The sequence below is a fragment of the Muntiacus reevesi genome, chromosome 1 (genome assembly GCF_963930625.1).
Source record: "Muntiacus reevesi chromosome 1, mMunRee1.1, whole genome shotgun sequence".
Lineage (NCBI taxonomy): Eukaryota > Metazoa > Chordata > Mammalia > Artiodactyla > Cervidae > Muntiacus > Muntiacus reevesi.
The window spans coordinates 275,575,006-275,596,338 of NC_089249.1; the positions used below are offsets into that span (position 1 = coordinate 275,575,006).

At 36.4% G+C, this 21,333-nt stretch overlaps 1 protein-coding gene across 1 annotated transcript in view; it reads right to left on the bottom strand.

Moving 5' to 3' along the window:
• ST8SIA4 (ST8 alpha-N-acetyl-neuraminide alpha-2,8-sialyltransferase 4) overlaps positions 1-21,333 on the bottom strand; it is a 98,910-nt gene that overhangs the window by 53,611 nt on the left and 23,966 nt on the right. The window contains exon 4 of the mRNA XM_065919783.1: positions 4,256-4,549. Within this exon, the coding sequence (XP_065775855.1) occupies positions 4,256-4,549 (294 nt within the window). The remainder of the gene's footprint in view (positions 1-4,255; positions 4,550-21,333) is intronic.

A 21,333-nucleotide genomic window follows, 5' to 3' on the forward strand; every position in this document is an offset into this window, starting at 1 on the left:
TACACAAAGAAACTCTCTAATAAGAAAACCAACTTGACTAAAAAAAATGGGCCAAAGACTTCAACAGACATCTCACTGAAGAAGAGATGCAGGTGGAAAATAAGCATATTCTAAGATGCTTCACATCATATGTTGTAAAAGAAATGTAAATTAAAACAACAATTGAAAGTGAAAGTCACTCAGTTGAGTCTGACTCTTTGCGACCCCATGTACAGTCCATGGAATTCTCCAGGCCAGATATTGGAGTGGGTAGCCTTTCCCTTCTCCAGGGAATCTTTCCAACCCAGGGATTGAACCCAGGTCTCCGGCATTGCAGGTGGATTCTCTACCAGCTGAACCACAAGGGAAGCCCAAGAATACTGGAGTGGGTAGCTTATCCCTTCTCCAGCGGATCTTCCCAATCCAGGAATCAAACCAGGGTCTCCTGCATAACAGGCTGATTCTTTATCAACTGAGCTACCAGGGAAGGTACCACTATATACCTATTAGGATGACCAAAATCACCTAAATATATACTGAAAACACCAAATGCAGAGAAGGATGTGGAACAACAGCAATTCTCAGTCATTATTAGTTTGAATGTAAAATGACAGTCACTTTGGAAGTTTATCGTCTCTTGCAACACCAAACATACTCTTATCATAAGATCCAGTAATCAAACAAGCTGAAAACAATGTCCACTCAAAAACCTGCACACATATGTTTTTAGTAGCTTTGTTCATAATTGCTAAAACTTAGAAGAAATAGATCAATGAATAGACTAGTACATCAAAACAATGAAGCATTATTTAGCCCTAAAAACGGAATGAAGTATCAAGCAGTAAAAAGATATGAAAGAAACCTAAATGCATACTATTAAGTGAAAGAAACCAATATGAAAAGGCTACAGACTGTATGGTTCTAACAATATGACATTTGGGAAGAGGCAAAAAACTATGGAAAAAGTGAAAACATCAATGCTTGCTATGGCTTAATGGGAGAAAGAGATGAACAGTCTGAACACAGATGATTTTTAGGACAAGGAAACTTTATATGATATTATAATGGTGGATACATGTCATATCACATCTGTCAAAAGTCATGGAATGTACAATTAAGGGTAAACTCTGGTATAAAGTATGGACTTTGGGTGATGATGATCTATAAGTTCAGGTCCACTAATTAAAACAAAGGTAGGTCTCTGCTGGAAGATTTTGACCATGGCAACTATGCATGTGTAGCGGCAGGGAGTATATGGAACATCTCTGCACCATCTTCTCAATTTTTCTGTGAACATAAAACCACTAAAAATAGTCTACTGGAGAAGTTCTCATTCACAGTAACCTTGAATTTTATTAGTTTCCTACAATCGAGTACTTAAAAATATTTGTATTTAATCTTAATAAGATATCACTGGTGTGTGTGTACGTGTGCATGCTAAGTCACTTCAGTCGTGGGCAATTCTTTGAGACCCTTTGGACTGTAGCCCACCAATCTCCTCTGTCCATGGGATTCTCCAGGCAAGGATACTGGCATGGGTGGCCATGCCCTCCTCCAGGGGATCTTCCTGACCCGACCCAGGGATCAAACTCACATCTGTAATGCCACCTGGCAGGCAGCCAGGTTCTTACCACCTGGGAAGCCCGTGTGTATATGTATGGGTGTGCATATATGTATGTGCATATGTATGCATGTATGTATATGTATGTGCTACACTGTGTGTGTGTGTAAGACAGGACAAAGTGAGTTCTTTATTTTCCTATGAATCAATGATACTCAACTTCAACACATTAATATGGATAAAAATATAATTTTGTGACACCAACAGTGGAAAGTTAGTGGGGACAGAACTTTTTGTATGTTACTAAAGTTCAGCTGGTATAAATTCAAATAAAAGTGTTATAACTTTCAGATTTCAAATGAAATCCCCATGGTAACCACAAAGAAAATAGCTCTAGAATACACACAAAGGAAATGAGAAAGAAATTCATATGTTGCACTGCACGCATAGACATACAAAATACTGAAAAACAAAAGACAGTAATGGAAGAACAGGAGTGACTATACCAATGTCAGACAAAGCAAATTCTAACTTAAAAAAAAATTATAAGAAACAATGAAGGACATTACACTAAGTGAAATAAGCCAGTCATAAATAGACGAATACTGTACTATCCCACTTATATAAGGTAGTTAGAGTTGTCCAAATCATAAAAACAGACAGTAGCATGTGACTGCCAGTGAGTGGGGGGAGAAGGGAATGGGGAGCAGTTGTTTAATAGATAAAGAGTTTCAGTTTGCAAGAGGAAGAGAATTCTGCATGTGGATGGCAGTGATGGTTGTTCAACAAAATGAATGCACTTAATACTACTACATTGTACACTAAAAATGGCTGAGGTGGTAGATTTTGTTATGTGTGCTCTATCACAATTTTTAAATGAAGGAAATAATATAGACCAAACTAGATTTTGTTAAAATTAAATTCCCGTACATCAAAGGGCACCATTTAGAGAGTGAACCGCAAACCACAGACTGGAAAAAATATTTGCAATACATGTGATTAATAAAGAAATTAAAAAATTAAAAAGATATGCTCCTATCACAACACATTACGAAGTTGCTCTCTATTAAGAACACATTTTTTTTTTCAGACTCAAACTATAATTATAGGAATCAGTAACTTAAAAAAATTACTTATCTTCTAAATGCACGTATTTTATCTTTGTTGAAACTTCATGCCAAATGTCAAGAGAATGAATGCTGAATAACCAGCATCTTATTGCAAGAATGTAATTTAATTGTGTGCAGAATAACAATTAAAAAAAAAAAACCTGTCTCAAGGTTTAAACAAAGAAATGGCAGATTCCTGAAGGCAATTATCTCAATAACAAAACAAACAAAACAGAAAATACCTTAGCCCAGTCCAAATGACAGTGTATAAAGTAAGCTATTTTTAACTCTTGAGTTTGGAAAGATTTTTCTTTTGGGACTTCTGTCCATTGTGTTTAATTGGTACCCTGAACTTGCCCATCATTTTCATGTCCACTGACTTTGCTCTACATTTTTATCATTTTATGAGTAAATTAACCAAAAGCCTGTATGGTCTTCGTATCTCTAGCAGTTCTCCTTGCCAATACAGTCTGCAGTTACAATATTTAATCTCCTAAATTCACATATCTAATTGTGCTTCATGAAGGATAAAACTGATTATCTTCCGAACCAGATCACAAAAGTTATTTTGTATCCTATTGCACCACAATGGGCTCCATTATCACACAAATTTACAACACAATTATTTTCCTGCCTCAGTTTGCTCTAAAGATGCAATAAGATTTCCTTCTGGTTTCTTCTTTTTTCCCCTGACAATCACTTTAAAGTTCTTAAAATCACTTCTTGCATTAAAAGTTTAGTTTTGATGTTAGATTTTTAGGACTTCTTTGTTAACATGAGGAACAATTTCCACACTTCAGCCAATATTCCCCCTTATCATTTGTTTATGCCTTAGCTCACTGTACAGGCTTCTATTTCTACCATAAAGCCTATGCATTCCTCTAAAGCAGTGATCAGCTCTTCAATTTTAAATCTACAGTACCTGACATTCAGTAGATATCTAATAAATATATAGTATTGCTTATATTTGTGTTATGCATGTTATACACATATATATACGCGACTGAATTTAGCCTTTTGGTTATTTGCCACTTTGAAACAAGTCTGCTTCTGAGGTCTTTCTGTTGAGCTTGTATTAATAAAAGGAAAATATTGACATAATCCATAAAAATGGCATCTGTGACTTTAGTGGGGAAGCATTAAGGCATATTATCTCAGTCAGCTTTATCACTCGTTGGCCTCTTAACTACAGATGGGATTTAATTACTTCTTTCAGACATTTAACATTTAAGCTTCTACAACATTGCCCACTAGCTATTTAGCACTTCTGTTCATAGTTTTTACCCCAAATTCATCAATTATACTATGAATTCTTATTATTCTTTAACACAGCAAAATATAAAAATCAGTAGTTTGTTCATAAGCAGATAGAAATAAGTGCCAAGATCATATGCTTGCCTTTTCAAAGAAGAGAAGCACTAAAATAAAATAGTAGGTAAATAAAATTCAAGTTGGTAAATAGAGTAGCCATTATAAAACAATGGAAACATATACATATATACATATATATATATATAAATTACTGCAGTTCCTTCTGGTCTAGGGAAACCGTGTAGGTAAATGCACCATTGTGCCAAGGACAGACTGGTCCTTTGCAGACACTTACCCTCTGACAGCATGAATAAGTCTCAGTGATGGATAGGCAGTCCGCACTTTCAGTTTATTCTTAAGGATTAACGCATTAACCCACTCCACATGCTTCTCTCCTCCTTTGACCATGAAAGCAGGGATCCAAAGGACACTGTCATTCAGCATGGAAAGTCTATGCACAAATTTTTCTCTGTCACTCTCATTCCGAAAGCCTCCAAACGCTCTTTGTACAACTGATGGATTCATGGTAATAAAATCTGATTTAGTTCCCACATCTGCAGCAAACTCCACCACAGGGGCTAGATTACACCTGAAGAGGGAAAACATTAATGGACAAATGAAAAGTATGAAGCATTCACTTATAAAATGGCATTCAAGAAAAGAAAAAAAACAGAATGAGCATGTTTTTTGTTTTTTAGTTTTTTTTAACCAGGTAGGGAAAAAAGATAATCTGCCTGGAAAAATTACATTTTCAGCAAGTCATCACACTTTCAGGAATACAGTATTGTCTTCAATAAGGATTATAGTGGGGCTCAAATTGTCACTTATACTAATACAACCTGTTGTTGAAGAATATTCATTGCTATTATCTTCATAAAACCACATGATATGAATTCCTAATAGGGGAATTTATGATGGTAAATTCACAAGAGCTCTGCCATGCAACAGGCAGTCTAAACCACATGCTGTTCTAGAAGGAAGTAAAACGCACTTGACCTGATAGTCTAGCCTGCACCATTTGTCAAGCTTAAGTCATTTCAACAAGTTTCTAAACATATGTAAGTGGAGATGGCTTTTCTGTACCCTGAGGTTAAGGGGAAAACACAACTCCTTGCAACATTTTCCACAAACCTATTTGTAATTGCTTTCCCTAGGCCTAAATGGGGAGGAAAAGTAAGCAAATGGAGTTACTGCATTTAATATGCCTCTTTGAGATGTTACCAGAGAAAAACCCTCTACCAAGGGATCAGATATCTTTCTGTCCCTTTTGAGGACATCCTCAAAATGCCTGCCTTCCTTCCTAATCAGACATGAGCCCTTTGTGGAGGAGGACCCCTGTTCTCAACACCTGAGCTCCTGGGCCTCACGAAGTACCTGGTTCTGATTCTATTCTTGTAACCTGATTTCTGCATTTTAAGAAAGCTTTGGAAAGCACCTGGAATTTGTCTTCCATTTGTGATACTTCGATTCTGTCACAAAGAGTTCTGGATTTGATGAAACTTAAAAAACAGGTTTTAAATTTTACAATAGTTTAACTTGCTAAAAAAAAAAAAAAAAAAAAAAAAAAAAAAAAAGGACACATTTTAACTAGTTGATCAGTGAAAAATTAGATTTTCAACCAACAAGAGTTTGCTAATTTTGAAAAAAATAATTTGACTCTATACATTCATGAAAACACACTCTCACATGCACAGATTTTTTGTTTTCTTTTCTTTTTGGTTGTTTACATCAGCCTTTCAAGTGAAGGGAAGATAAACTAATTTCCTCTTGCTGCATTTTTGCAGGTTTGACTGCATTATGAAAGTTTCTCACATTCCTCTACCTGGCGCATTTCTCCACATTAACTAAATTCTCAAACCAGTTAAATTTAATTAGAAAGTATAGTGTGTGTTCTACTAAAATTATTGGCTAATACATCGTTCCTTATCTCTCTTAATTAGTATATCTGATTACTTCCTAGATCTCTGACAACACTTATCTAACACAGCAGATACCTTTTATCTCACACAATGAAGCAGTCTCTGTTATCTAGGCTGAGCTACAGAGAGAAAACAAAGTTAACACATCATATTATTTAGAAATAATCTCAAGTCATGTAACTTTAATTATACCCACTAGATTATGTGATAGAGTATTTATCTGTCTCCATCCATGATCCATGCACTGTTGGAGATTACTTATTACTCATTCCTCTCGTAGTAAGAATACGAGTGATGGGACTGCCCTGGGGAAGAACAGCTACATGTGAACGTAAGCAAACTGAACATCTTACAGTGTAACTCACGGAAGACTAAGGATATGATTATTTTTAAAGTCTTAAAATGTGCTCCACATCAGCTTCAAAAACAGTCTAAAATTCTAACCAAGCTGATTATAAGATGGATTTGGAAACTGTGGAAACACATTCTGAACAACACGGGTACAGACACTTCCCCTTCCTTAGGGAAAAAATAGACAGTACTTGCTAACAGGACAGTTAACATGTTCCTGTCTGGGGAGATAGCTTCAGACAGATCTTTCTGCTGTAACGCTACCTCAGTCATCCTTTTCAGAGGATTCTATCAGAGGGAAAACAATATCTATAAATGTCACTTTCTCTATAATTGTACAAGCAATCAGAGCCAACCCTGTTAAAGAGAGCCAAGATAACTTCCCAATGAATTATCTTTTCAGGAAAAAAAAATGACTTATTTTAGTTTATGCTTTTCATTGCTTTTTCTTATCACATGTTTAAAAGCCCCCCCACATCTCATGTTCGCAAACACCCACTCTTTTAAGAATAGCCTCAGCTCAGTTTCTGAAATAGGACTGTCTGGCCAGGTGTTATTGAAGAGTTAATAAGGTAGTCATCAATAAAGCTGGGTGCTGAAAGACAGGGACTTTCCACCTTGGAAATAAATGGAAACTAAGAGAATAACAAGATTTCTGGAGAACAGGGGTGATCAAGAGGGAACTAACGTATCTGAGGTCAAAAACGCTAAGTGGCTGTGATGCAAACCGAAAGGGCACCGGGCGATCAAAGAATCATCAGTCTACCTGAGCTTTACTGGAAAGTTTCTATGACCCAAGCACAGCCCAATCAGGCTTTGCGAAGGATGGAAGTGGAAGTATTGAAAATAGCATGGCAGAAGGACACACCATAACATCTAGACTATGCTGGCTCCACAAGCCCGCCTGTTCTTTTGGTTTGGAATGCCTCTGACTAAGTTTTTACTGGAAGGAAAGATTGGTATCATGTCCACATGTGGCCAGCATATTAACTTCTCTGCAGTTGGATTAGATATTTAGTCATATAATTAACTGAATGTCACATAATCAGGGCAAGTGTTAAGGAAGCCAAAATAACCGACCAGCTGTGTTGTACCCCAGCAATTCAGCCGACTTGTTGTGAACTTCACAGCCTTACCAGTAGCAATGGTGCTGATTGAGCAAGATTATAAATAGGTATGCAATCACACATTCTTCATCTTCTTTTTTAATAAATCTTCTCAGGGATTACAACAATCAAAAGTAGCCAGAATGGGTAAGCAAGCATTTATGAAGCATTATTTCCCACTATTCTTAATCTTATAAAATTGAAGAGTGCTTGATTTTTAAATGATGGATTTCTGTGAGTCAAAACTACTGAGTATGCAAGAATATTTAATGCACTCAAGTTCTGCTTCTTTAGCCTAATTAAATTTGTGTGTGTGTGTTAGTTGCTCAGTCATGTCTGACACTTTTCGACCCCATAGACTGTAGCCCACCACGCTCCTCTGTCCATGGGATTTCCCAGGCAAGAGTACTGGAGTGGGCTGCCATTCCCTTTTCCAGGGGATCTTCATGACCCAGGGATGGAACCCTGAATTCATGCATTGCAGGCAGATTCTCTATCATCTGAGCTACCAGGGAAGCCCCAAATTTTTATACTGACCCACTATTTTGACATATCAAAAACATGAAACCATATCTAAGAATTTGGTATGGTGGCCAAACTCACTGCTTACTCAAAGCTGCCCAATTTTCAATTTGTTTGTTTTTCTTTTTCAAGACTGATTAAAACCCTTTAGGAATGCAGCTGGCTCCATTTCCACCCTAGATCTCTGAAATTTCTTCTGTGATCTCAAGCTAGATGTGATGCCCTCTCAACAGTCTTTCTACGTAGAATTGAAGGCACTTTCACTTATCTCACAGCCATATAAAATATTCTTTAATGCATTTTAATTTTAATTCATTTAATTTTTAAGGAAAGCTGTGTTTATTTCATGATAATCACTCAAGACCACCTAATTCTCCAGCAAGACATATCTTTTAGACTTGTCAACATTCTCTGCATTTCCCTTAAGTTATGGCTGAAGAGTCTAAGCAACTAGGAGGTCCCTCTTTCAAAAGTTCAACAGATATGCCTAAGAGTTCATGGTGCAAACACAACACATTGCTCAGAATTATTTTCTGGCTATTTTACTATTTGTGCTAGTTGGCAATGATGTAGTCTGGACAAAATATGATCCTGACATTTATTATTAGTAATAGCAATAAGAAAATGCCCAATTAGCCACATGTTTACATATCCCACAGTGTGTGTTATATACCTTTATGCTACCTACCAAACTAGTCATTTGAGATATTGAGGTGAAACGGCATGCACTGTGATACAGGAGGGTGTTAACAACAACTAAGTGGATTACAGCCTTATCTTTATTATCTTTACTATCTTATCTTTATTCTTTCTCACACTAAAGTTCAGACAAGTTCCAATCACATAATTTTACAAACACATCCTTTTTTTCTGTTAGCCAATTTCACTGTGTATTTTACTGAAATCCCTTAACTCAAACCATCATCACCTTGGAACCACAGTTGTCAACTAACCACGAAATGGGAGATGACTCTTTTCTACCCTTAGAGGAAGCATTCGGTTCCTATCTGCTCCCATCCTGTTTTTGACCTTGAAGAGTCAAGAGAACACTGAATCTCTAATACCTGGTTTTGTTCTAGGCTTTGTGGTTATCTTCTCAAAATTGCTAGGGGAAGCCAAAACATGCAACCCCTAGCCTCTCTGACTTTCCCTGAGGTGAATGTGGTAGAACTGAAGGCAATACTTTTGCAATACTTTGAGGCCAGGAGTAGTATTATCTCCACTGAGGGGTGAGGGAGGCCTGGCGTGCTGCGATTCATGGGGTCACAAAGAGTCGGACACGACTGAGCGACTGAACTGAACTGAACTGAGGGTGAGGAACTAGGTCAAAGTGATGAAGAAACAAGTCTAGGGACAGTGTATAGAATATAAAACATAACTATTTAAAAATTATTCCAGGACAGAGGTTTTCATTGACACTATTTCCACACTGATTTCTTTCAGAATCAGTGAAAATCTCTACAGGTTCATGTTTCACCCAGCCTTCCTGTAAGGAAAAGAACGCCTTACCATTTGGTCTTAAGCATATTCTATAAGGTCACTCAGTCACGACATTCCCCAAACATTGAGCAGTGATTGAACAAAGGGGTTTTAAAAATATAACACAGGAAAACAATACTTACACCTCAGGTCTCTTGAGAAAAAGGATTTTTAAAAATGCTAGTCAAAGGATTAAATAGCTAACTGATGTCACTTTTTGAAATATGAAGCCTAGAGTTAACCGATGACTTATACGTGGTATGTTATTATGTAGAAGGCAATGTGTAAGAAATGGAGATGAAGCATCATGTTGAATATTTGAATTTTCAGTATAGTAGATGAAAACAAAAACCCAGAAACACACGTCGTATGTTACGCTTGCTGATAACGATGAATAAAATCCTCAAGTTGACAGAAATAAATGCAAATGACACATATCATGAAAATGACTAAGTGACTAAGTAGAAAAGAGGTTTCTTTTCACAAACGCAGATTTGTTTATATTACTGGCAAGGGTGGGAAGAACAGTGTCATATTATTTCTAGGGAAATCACAGAATGAAAAAAAGTCAAACTCATACTAGAAGACAACAATCCATGTAACAGAGAAATATCTTAGACTATGTCATTCCCACACTTCAGTCAAAATCAAAATAGCATTACCCTTCTGGCAAATTTGCTATAACTGCACAGATACTATTCAATAATACTTAGTTTTTTTCTGGGGTGGAGGGAGAAGGAAATGGATGCCAAAGAATGAACATATTGTGCTTAAATCAAATGAATTTCCATGCATGTGACTGTTTTCTTTTTCACAAAAGTGAATATATATAGTTGCAAGACTAATATTTATTTGAATTATAAATGTAAGTTTCTTGAAAATGCATATGAAATTAATATTAGGCATACACTCTAAATCGTTCCTTTGCAATTAAAAGTGAAGGATCATTTTAACTTTTCTGAAAGGGGTATAAAGAAAAAATTCTAGCAAAAAAATCTTGTTGAGGAATTCCTTTTTTTCTGGTAAAAATTCATTACTGGAAATATTTAAGACAAGGAAAACCAAGCAAGATACTTAGGATGTATTTCTCAGCCCTCTTTTCCTAGTCAGGGAACTGAACCACTCCATATATCAGGGGTTGTTGAGCAGTTGCTATTTTTTTTTTACAGAGGGAAGAACTGATTCAGCATGGAATTTATGTTCTTAAAAATTATGTTGTATATTAAAAGGAAAGAAACAGCATTCATGAAATATTACGGCTGATACTTTAATCACCCACGCCAGAAAACCAAGGCAGAAAAACTATAACATTTTCTCTTTGCAATTCATAATGTTAATAAACTAACTGCCCCGTGACCATTCAGTGGTGGTGGGAAACACGCCTGAATTTTCTAACATGTAGTGATGATACCAGCAAACTTGTCACAGTAACATCACGCTGACACAACTTCCTTGTTTAAGAAGACAAAAACATTTTGTCTAAACTACACATGTACTTCTTCTTTTCATTTCTTTTGATCCAAGATTATAAGATGATTTCTTACTTAGTATATATAATCTATTTGACACATGATCCTTGAAAGACGGTTGATATAATGTTCAGAAGAGTCAGGTATTCTGATGCTCACCAAGCATTCAGAAAAGTATCGTACCACGCGTGGATAAAAATGAATGTTTCATTTGCTAATATCACAAGCCAGGCCAAGGCAATCTCACATTAATTACATCATATTTATTCTAAGTGGGTCTTTCTCTATCTCCATTTAGCAGGAAGTCACATTTTGACGGACTAAAAGGACTTGATCTCCACAATTCTTTTATCTTCCGTATCTGATTCATCATAAAGCCCTAAAAATTCATCTCAGAAAATTTCTCCTGAGTATATTCTCTCTTCTTTATTCTTATTGGTATTTTCAAAGCTTAGGCACCACCATGTGCTTTTGAACTATCACCAGAATAATTTCCGAATTAATTATTACTTAGCTATAACAATTGATGAATCATGCATTGATCTGCAATTTTTAAAGAATGAAGAAGAATAAGATGGATTACAACAGAATATGACAGTGTTCCATGCACTTCATCTTATGGAAATTTATTTCAGATTCACATGTGTGTAGCATTAATGACAGCAGCTGGGGAAGCAACAGGAGGAGGGTATCATGATGTAAGTTGTATTTCTTGCTGTAATATTTATTAAGCATTACTAAAAAAACACTGCTCTAACCAGTTCTATAAAATTCAGACTCCAACTTGATCCATCTGTTTCAAGGATGGTATCATCTTATTAATAAGCATATTTGATCACAATACTATCCTAACCAAAAATCTTCAGTGATATTCAGTGATATCCAAGGGTTTTCATAACTTGCCCCTACCCTTACTTTCCAGAATTTTCTCCCTACGTTTGCCTGTCTTGTACCCCAATGGCATCAGGCTACTCCATGTAGTTTTCTATCAGTGTCTTTATTTTAGATGAACGTCTCTGACTGAAATTACTCCCTCCCTAAGACACTCTAACCTCCAACCTCAAAACGTCCTATCTCTTCCTAAAACTCAAAGGTTAATATCTGTTGCAATGCTTTACATATTCTTTGGCAGAACCGACTGCTTCTGTAGCACTGTTCTAAAATATTTACCTTATCTTTATTCTATCACATATGGAACTCCATTACATTTAGTTGCTTGTATAGGGTTGCTATCTCTTTAATGCAATTAGTTAAGCTAACTATAATAATAATGTCAGTTACTCTGTGTATGTGAATTGAGAACCTGTTTAATTTACAGTGGTTATTTGATCTCTCGGTCTTCTAGGAGTGCTGTGGAGGCTCTCAACCAAGTCCTGAAAATTCATAGGCCTCTGGGTCACAGGTTAACATAACTCTGAAAAATGGGCAATTTTGCTGGGCTATTTCCCCATTTAAGGGGACAGGCTCTTGTGGGCTTGCGATGATAAATGCCAAACAGAACAAAACTACCACTTGGTTTGTGCCCCAAGGGGGTCAGTTCGTGAGCTCTGCACTAAATCTTCTGATTCTCTGTACAATCACTTCAATTTTCACTTTTAACATGTTTGTTCTGTTAAATAAGTTACAGACGTTTCATTAGAAAGTTGATATAGTGTGTGTTTTGGGAAGTGAATTGAGGAACACCAAACATACTAATAAGCATACGTTAAGCTGAAAACTCTGAAGCTGATAAAATGTTTAACTCTCAGAAGGTGTGCTAACCAAAATAAACAAAAATTGAAGAACAATCATCCTCTTAAGTTGGAATTATTTAAATTACAATAAGAAATGCAATCTGTTTCACTGGTGCTCCTATTCTAGGTGATTGGCGTTTTCTGTGTGCAGAGCCATCATCATTCAGAACAAGAAACGAAAGGCTAGAGGAGTTCTAAAGGCTGATAATAATTTTTCATTTTGATTTTTAAAAACGCTCACAAGTCAAAATGTACCTATAAGAGAACACACAGGGATGATGCGTAGAAAAAAAAAACAAACTGCTGCTTAGCATTCAATAACGGGTAGGATCACCTCTCCCTTTATTATATTAAAGTCTCACAATTTCAGTCGGTGGTTTGTATAAATGGTACTTTGAGTTCTCCTTTAACCAAGACAGTGTTCTGTTTTTTTGTTAAACGTCACATAAAATGTTGAGGTACGCTTAAAAGTCTATTATACATTAAAATTACCCAAGACTCTGAAATCTCAGCAGATAATTAAAGAATGGATCAGAAACATCTTTGTATTAAAGGAATCCAACAATACATTCCAAATGTTAATAGCTTTCTTAAGTTACATACAGAAGATCATGCCTAGGAAAGTTGAAAACATAAACTGAAGGACAAGGCATGTGCCATGTATGTTTGAAACGTAAGTAGGATTATTATTAATAATCTCAATCACTGAAGCTATAAAGCATGAAAAGCATACCCATGCAATCCTTCGATAAGATGGTGTATGCCAAGAGTAGGGGCAAGAATATCCATACAAACACAACATTCCTGGATTGGGGGCTATCTTCCCATCCCAAGTTGAACAGGCTTAAAACTCAGTTTCACTCATTTTTATAACTAATTTCTTTTGTCTACCTGGCAGCAATGTTATGTACTTAGTTTCATTTTTACTGTTATTATTACTGCTACTGTCCTATTTTGTTATTCCTCTCTCCATCAGACTGTGAACTTCAAACAGAATAGACTATATAATTTATCCTTATATCCCGAATACAGACTGAAATCCCTCAGATCTTGTCATCTAGTGGCTGCTTGATAATTATTAGTTGAATGAAGAAATACTTGCTGATATGACTACAAATTAATGGAGTCACTGCTTCCATTTGAAACTTCAAGTAAATGCCTTTTATTTGATATTTAGGAGACATGTATTTGTGTCAAACATGATTTGCGTACTTACAAAACAGTTGTGGACCCTAACTCTGGACTTCTTTTCTAAAAAATTATTAATCACAATAGAAAAGTCCCTCCCAATTCTTTATAGGATCTCCATGCTGCTGATGTGTCCAGTCTGATCATTTATATAATTCATTAAACATAATAAGAGCTATCATATACTACCTTATGACAGATACTATATTATCTGTTATTCAAACTTACAGAACATCCAAATAATGAAGTATAAGTAAGTAATCATATCCTACAAATGAAGAAAAAAGTTTTAGTTTACGAACCTTCAGAGCTGGGATTTAAATCCAACTTTGTATCGAAAACACTATGAATCCAAAATTTACTGCACAATACCACATCCAAATGATTTTCATTGTCTAAAATACATATTCATTTTCTCCCCGCCCCCACACACTACACTTGGCACTAAAGACAGAATACTAAAAACAAAAGATTACAAAATCTATAAGTTGCAGTTTTATGTGTTTGTTTAAAAAAATATTTCCAGATCACTCAGGTAGTGATAGAGCTGTAACACGACCCCACATCTCCTAAGTCCCTGTTTATCACTCGTCTTCTCTACACCTCAGGTTTTTAAGATAATTTTCAAAGTTAAAATTGTTCTCATTTCCAATTTAAAAATAGTATTGGTATTCACTACATGGTAAAACACACACACACACAAACACTAACAAGAACAGAAGCCAAATTACTTTTCAAACATAGGACACTTGCAAGTCTCTCCCAAAAGACAATCACTATAAACATTTGCTACCAAACTGAATTCTAATATTCTAAAAATAGTTTCCATTAATGGCATAAATCAAGCTGTAGTTCCAAGAATTTTGGTGGATGCCAATGAAATAGATGGGAAATTCTGAAAGAGATGGGAATACCACACCACCTGACCTGCCCCCTGAGAAATCTGTATGCAGGTCAAGAAACACCACTTAGAACTGGACGTGGAACAACAGGCTGGTTCCAATAGGGAAAGGAGTATGTCAAGGCTGTATATTGTCACCCTGCTTGTTTAACTTACATGCAGAGTACATCATGAGAAACGCTGGGCTACAGGAAGTACAAGCTGGAAACAAAATTGCCGGGAGAAATATCAATAACCTCAGATATGCAGATGACACCACCCTTATGGCAGAAGGTGAAGAGGAACTAAACAGCCTCTTGATGAAAGTGAAAGAGGAGAGTGAAAAAAAAATGGCTTAAAGCTCAACATTCAGAAAACTACGATCACAGCATCTGGCTCCATCACTTCATGGCAAATAGATGGGTAAATAATGGAAACAGTGAGAGACTTTATTTTTGGGGCTTCAGAATCACTGCAGATGGTGATTGCAGCCATGAAATTAAAAGACGCTCGCTCCTTGGAAGAAAAGTTATGACCAACCTGGACAGCATGTTAACATGCAGAGACATTACTTTGCCAACAAAGGTCTGTCTAGTCAAAGCTATGGTTTTTCCAGTGGTCATGTATGGATGTGAGAGCTGGACTATAAAGAAAGCTGAGCGCCAAAGGATTGATGCTTTTGAACTGTGGTGATGGAGAAGACTCCTGAGAGTCATGAGGATGTCACAGTCACAGAGGATGAGATGGTTCGATGGCATCAGTGACTCAATGGACGTGGGTTTGAGCAAGCTCTGGGAGTTGGTGATGGACAGGGAAGCCTCGTGTGCTGCATACGATGGGATCACAAAGAGTTGGACACGACTGAGCGACAGAACTGAACTGAACTGAGTACAGTATATAATGAGAAGTGGGAGGTCTTATCTCCCAGAAAAATGTCAGGGTCCTTTCCCCAAAACTATACAGCATGATACTGCTGTGAAGCAATTTCTCTCTCTTTTGATAGTACTTTTATTCACCAGTTCTTTATGTATTTTGTACATATTGGGACTTCCCAAGGCCCTGATCTCATCTCACTTAGAATAATCTGTATAAATCATTGAAACTTAGTCTTGATCCATAAATAACAAGCTTATGGAGGGCTACAGTCCATGGGATAGCAAAGAGTCAGACACAACTGAGGGCCTAAGCACAGCACATAGTTATCAAAGGCGGACAGTTTATGTATGGAAAGTTGGATCATTTTGCTATACACCTGAATCTAACACAGCATTGTAAATCAACTATATTTCAATCAAAATTAAAAAGAAATGAACAAAAACTTAGTCTTGTCTTTCTTTGGCTGAGAAGTAAAACCCTTCCCCTGATTTCAGGTCTGAACATTGGCTCACATATATCAAGAGAAAAGACAAAAGTCCTGGACCAGAGGAAACAGAAAACCAGATTAGAGGATCTACAGTATTAAGCAGAGAATGCTATTTATACAAGCTGATTGATGAGAAGGAAATTTATTCATAGAACATGACAACCAGAAGGAAAAGAATTCAAACCACAATGCAAGTTGACAGGCTCTATTCCAAAGTCGTCTATTGAATCATAAGAAGATAGCCGTAGAGTTTTAGAGCCAGAAAGGAATTTATGAGTCCATCTAGTTCAACGGCTAGATTTGGCATATTAGGAAACTGAAGCCCAAAATGGTTTACAGGATTTGTTCAAAGTCACACAGTTATATTTAGAGGCAAAGCCAGCCAGGGGATCCAAGTTTCTGAACCCTCTGATGGTTATTATTTTAACTGCACTTCATGAGAGATTATGTACTGCTGAGCAACAGCGACCCTTTAAGCACAAATATTTACATCTTCTGTGTACCTGGGTCACAGATATAATTTTACCACCAGGAGCATACCACCAGTATGTTAATCCTGATACCATCAAAAAGGAAGGAAGATCTATCTACATTTATGGAATAGCTGATGTGTATTTGGATTTATTCTAGGCAATTTCACACATATTATCTATACCCACAGAAAAAGGGAAGAGATTATTTTCAGCATATTACATATAAAGAAACTGGGGTTTAGAGAAGTAAATAAATCACTTAAGACTGAAAACAAATTGGATGGAAAAGATGGAACTTGAAACCAAATTTATCTTATTTAAGGGTTTATCACATTTGATTATTGGAGAGAGAAGGTCATGAGTCTCCAGCTCTATTATCTGTCTCTAGAATATGTTGACATATTTCTGGCACACAGCAAGTGCTTAGTAAAAGAAAAGAATTCTTATTGGATGATCCACAGACCACAACTGGAGAAAATGCTGAATATTATAAGGTTGGTTTGGTGTTTATTTAAGTTTTTGTTGCTCTTCTTTGTAGCATTAGTGAGACATAATTGATATATAACATTGTATATGTTTAAGGTACACATGGTTATTTTATACTTGTACATATTGTGAAATGATCGCCATATACAGTTACCATTCACACAGCTTTCATGTGATTTTATTTGTTGTTCAATTTGCTTTGTTAACCCAGCCTTTGAAGAATTGTTGGTACCTTGTGGAAATGTCAGACATTAAAAATGGCCTTCCCTCTTCCATTTTGCATGTTAAGTCATCAAAATTTGAAATATATCCTAATTAAGATAATTTCTCACTGGTCTCCACATTTCAGAATAAACATGCAACCAAAAAACTTCACACTCTAGTGCAACACTATTATTTCTAATTTAAGAAGATAAGTGTTTTCAGGGACTTATTGGTGGTCCAGTGGCTAAGACTGTGCTCCCAGTGCAGGGGGGTCTGGGGTCAATCCTTGATCGGCACACTAAATCCCACATGCCACAACTAAGAGTCTGCAAGCTGTAATTTAAAGACTTGCATGCTGCAGTGAAGACTGAAGACCTCACATGCCACAATTAACGCTTGACCAGCCAGCAAATAAACAAATATTTAAAAAGACAAGTGTTTCCAGTCTTCATTTAAAAATAAAGTATTAGACTCAGTATGAGAGGAAAAAGATCTGCTGTTTCCTTCTTCAACTTACTGTGTATACTTAGGAAAGTCATTTAGACTTTCTGATTTAGACTCTCTGATCTATGAGAAAATGTGGTGTGTGAGCCTAAGCCTCATTAGAAAAGACCTCGATGCTGGGGAAGATTGAGGGCAGGAGGAGAAGGGGACGACAGAGGATGAGATGGTTGGATGGCATCACCGACTCAATGGACATGAGTTTGAGTAAGCTCCGGGAGTCGGTGATGGACAGGGAGGCCTGGCGTGCTGTGGTCTGTGGGGCTATAAAAAGTCGGACACGACTGAGTGACAGAACTGAACTGAAACTAAGCCTAACTTTCTCAGAGGAACCAATGGAAACCAATTTGGATTATTCAAGATCCATTTTCTGCCATCCAAAAATATGCTATGTTTTAAAACATGGCTTATCCATGCTCACTATTACTTGACCTTTCCATGAATTATTTGTTGTTCAGTCTCTAAGACAGATAGGATTCTTTGTGACCCCATGGACTGCAACAGGCCAGGTTCCCCTGTCCTTCACTGTCTCCTGGAGTTTGCTCAAATTCACGTCCATTAAGTCATAAATTATACAATTCATATATTCTTTGATTTTCTTAAACTCCCTTCCACCATGTATCCCCACTGCCACTCTCTCACTTTGCCCCTCATTATCTCCATATTTAGACTATTTTCAGTATTATCTCATCCTCTGTCATCCCTTCTCCTCCTGCCTTCAGTCTTTCCCAGCATCAGGGTCTTTTCCAATGAGTTGATTCGTCACATCAGGTGGCCAAAGTATTGGAGTTTCAGCTTCAGCGTCAGTCCTTCCAATGAACACCCAGGACTGATCTCCTTTAGGATGGACTGGTTGGATCTCCTTGCAGTCCAAGGGACTCTCAAGAGTCTTCTCCAACACCACAGTTCAAAAGCATAAATTCTTTGGCGCTCAGCCCTTCTTTATGGTCCAGCTCTCACGGCTGTACATACTAGTGGAAAACTACAGCTTGGACCATGTGGACCTTTGTTGGCAAAGTGATGTCTTTGCGTTTTAACATGCTGCCAGGTTGGTCACAGCTTTCCTTCCAAGGGGCAAACATCTTTTAATTTCATGGCTGCAGTCACCATCTGCAGTGATTTTGGAGTCCAAGAAATAAAATTTGTCACTGCTTCTACTTTTTCCTCCATCTATTTGCCATGAAGTGACAGGACCGGATGCCATGATCTTAGTTTTGGGGACGTTGGTAGGCAGGTAACAAATGCTTTAACCCCAAAACTGAAGCTATATTTTGAAAATCTACGAAATGGTCAACTGTTCATTTGCTAATGCTCCTCTGGTGTCAGGGAAGCATGCTCTCCACCATATTTTACATTAGTGTGACTCTTACCATCGAAGTCTATCATCTTACTCTGTCCTGTGATTTGTAATTCACCACATTTGCCTCCTCTAGTATCTTAGTGAGTGCTCTTTCTCTTTCTTTTCTTTGATTTATTCATTATCACGGTCTTTCCATTTGCAAATATGCTCATACTTCTTCACCTCTATATTCCTCTCCTGCTTAATAGGAAGAACAAAACCCCAACAAGAACAAACAAATAAACCAACAAAGTGCAAGGCCGTCTTTTGGACTATAGGAGATCATGTGAAACCTTCATGTGAAACAATCCTTCACGATTTAAGGCCAGCATACCTTGCCATTTCCTCTTCCACAGCATCCCTCGTTAAGAAGCTAACAGCAGAGGAGTCCCAAATACTGCCTTCTTCTAAGACCATTGAAGGCAACACTCGTCTCTGCCTGAGATTCCTATTTTCCACGTGTTGAATGACATATCATCCACACGTACAAGGTATACTCATCCTTTTCTTGCTCTGAGTTATAAAAGGCATTTATACTTAAATAGGAGTTCACATTTGGGTAGATTCCTAGAATTGGAAATGGTAAATAAAGCAATCTACTATTTTCAAGGCTTGCAGGACATTGTCAACCTAAGTTTTGGAAAAGTTGTATCAGTTTTCATTTTTAAAAACATTTCATACGAGTGCCAATATCAACATAACTTTATGTTGAATATTAAGACTTTTAAATATCCTTGTTGGATTGACAGACAAGAAACTGTATTTAATACTGCATTTTTAGAAAATGAGATAAGCATTTTAAAATAATGTTTTGAAACTTAAAATAGCTTGTCAATTCATTGTTACTTCCATTAAAAAAAAATTTCTTCTGGATTAAGTCTTTTCATCCAAGGAGTCACATGATTATAAGGAAAAAAAGAGTCTTATCTCACATCAGGTATGCTTATTAATCACTTAGACATGTCTGACTCTTTGCGATCCCATGTACTATAGCCCACCAGGCTCCTCTGTCCATGGGGACTCTCCAGGCAAGAATACTGGAGTGGGGTGCAATGCCCTCCTCCAGGGGATTTTCCCAACTCAGGGATCGAACTCAGGTCTCCTGCACTGCAGAGAGATTCTTTAGCGACTGCACCACCAGTGAAGCCCAACTCACATCACAATCCACAAAAATTCCATATTTAGTTTTAAGTTAATTTTAAAAACCATAACTAATTAGAATTAAATAGAAATTCTGATTTCTACCTAGAATATGAATTTTACAGTTAAATCAATAGAAATAACAATGGTAGTTTCTTGAAAACTACAAAAATTTCATAGATCAAAAATATGAATAACATACTGAATAATCAATGTTGCTATTTCTAAAATATAATGTGGTTATCTTAATCAATAAGAATTAAAAAAAAAATTTCTAATGCCTGTACCAGATTCACTACCAGAAATTAGTTGTTTGCAGTTAAAACACTTGAGTTAATGACAAACATTCTCAGTGACAGTGGAAAGAAAAACAAATAAGGCCATTTTTGTGAGCACACAGAAGAGCAACCATAATTTTTTCTCCCAGAAAAGATTCCATTTTGCTATAAAAGAGTTGGCATTTATAGAAGGTCAAAGAGAATGATTTAAAGTTTCCCATAAATTACCTACCAGTGGAGAATGAAATACTGATTGAGTTATAAAAATGCATTGGGATCAGTCACAGTAAGTCAGTTCTTCCATCTTTTCATTTTGTGAAACATCTCATCCCTTCTCTTAGGAAGCTAGATCATCATAAAGTAAAAAATTTTTATCTTATACTTTGGTTTCCTGAAGAAATATATCTCTTCACTACAATTATTTCTAATTGTATACACTCAAAATTTTATAGACACTCTTGAGTAGTGTTCTTGTGCCTTCATATTATCTAATATGTTATTCAGGGTCGACTATAGACATATTTGATAAAATTGACAAATTTGGGGAAGGTCTGACTTCTTGTTTATGTAAGACAAAGAGAATTTGCATTTCCAGCCAATGGTCATGGCTACTAGAAAATGCAGTAACAAATTTAACCTTCAACTATGACATTTAACTCAAGCAAGATATGCTTTAATATCATTCATCATTAGTTTAGATTTACAGTTTATACATTTCTTTATTATATTTCCCATCTGATACTTAGAAAATCACTTTGAAATTATAGGTCTATTATTATCATCATCACTGGACACTGGAAATAATGTTTAGAAATTAAGATATTTGTGCAATATTACATTTTCTGGCTTTATTTCTTCCACTTTATTTTTTTATTAAATTATAGTTGATATACAACATTATATTAGCTTCAGGTGTACAACATAAGGAATCTAGTAGTTGTC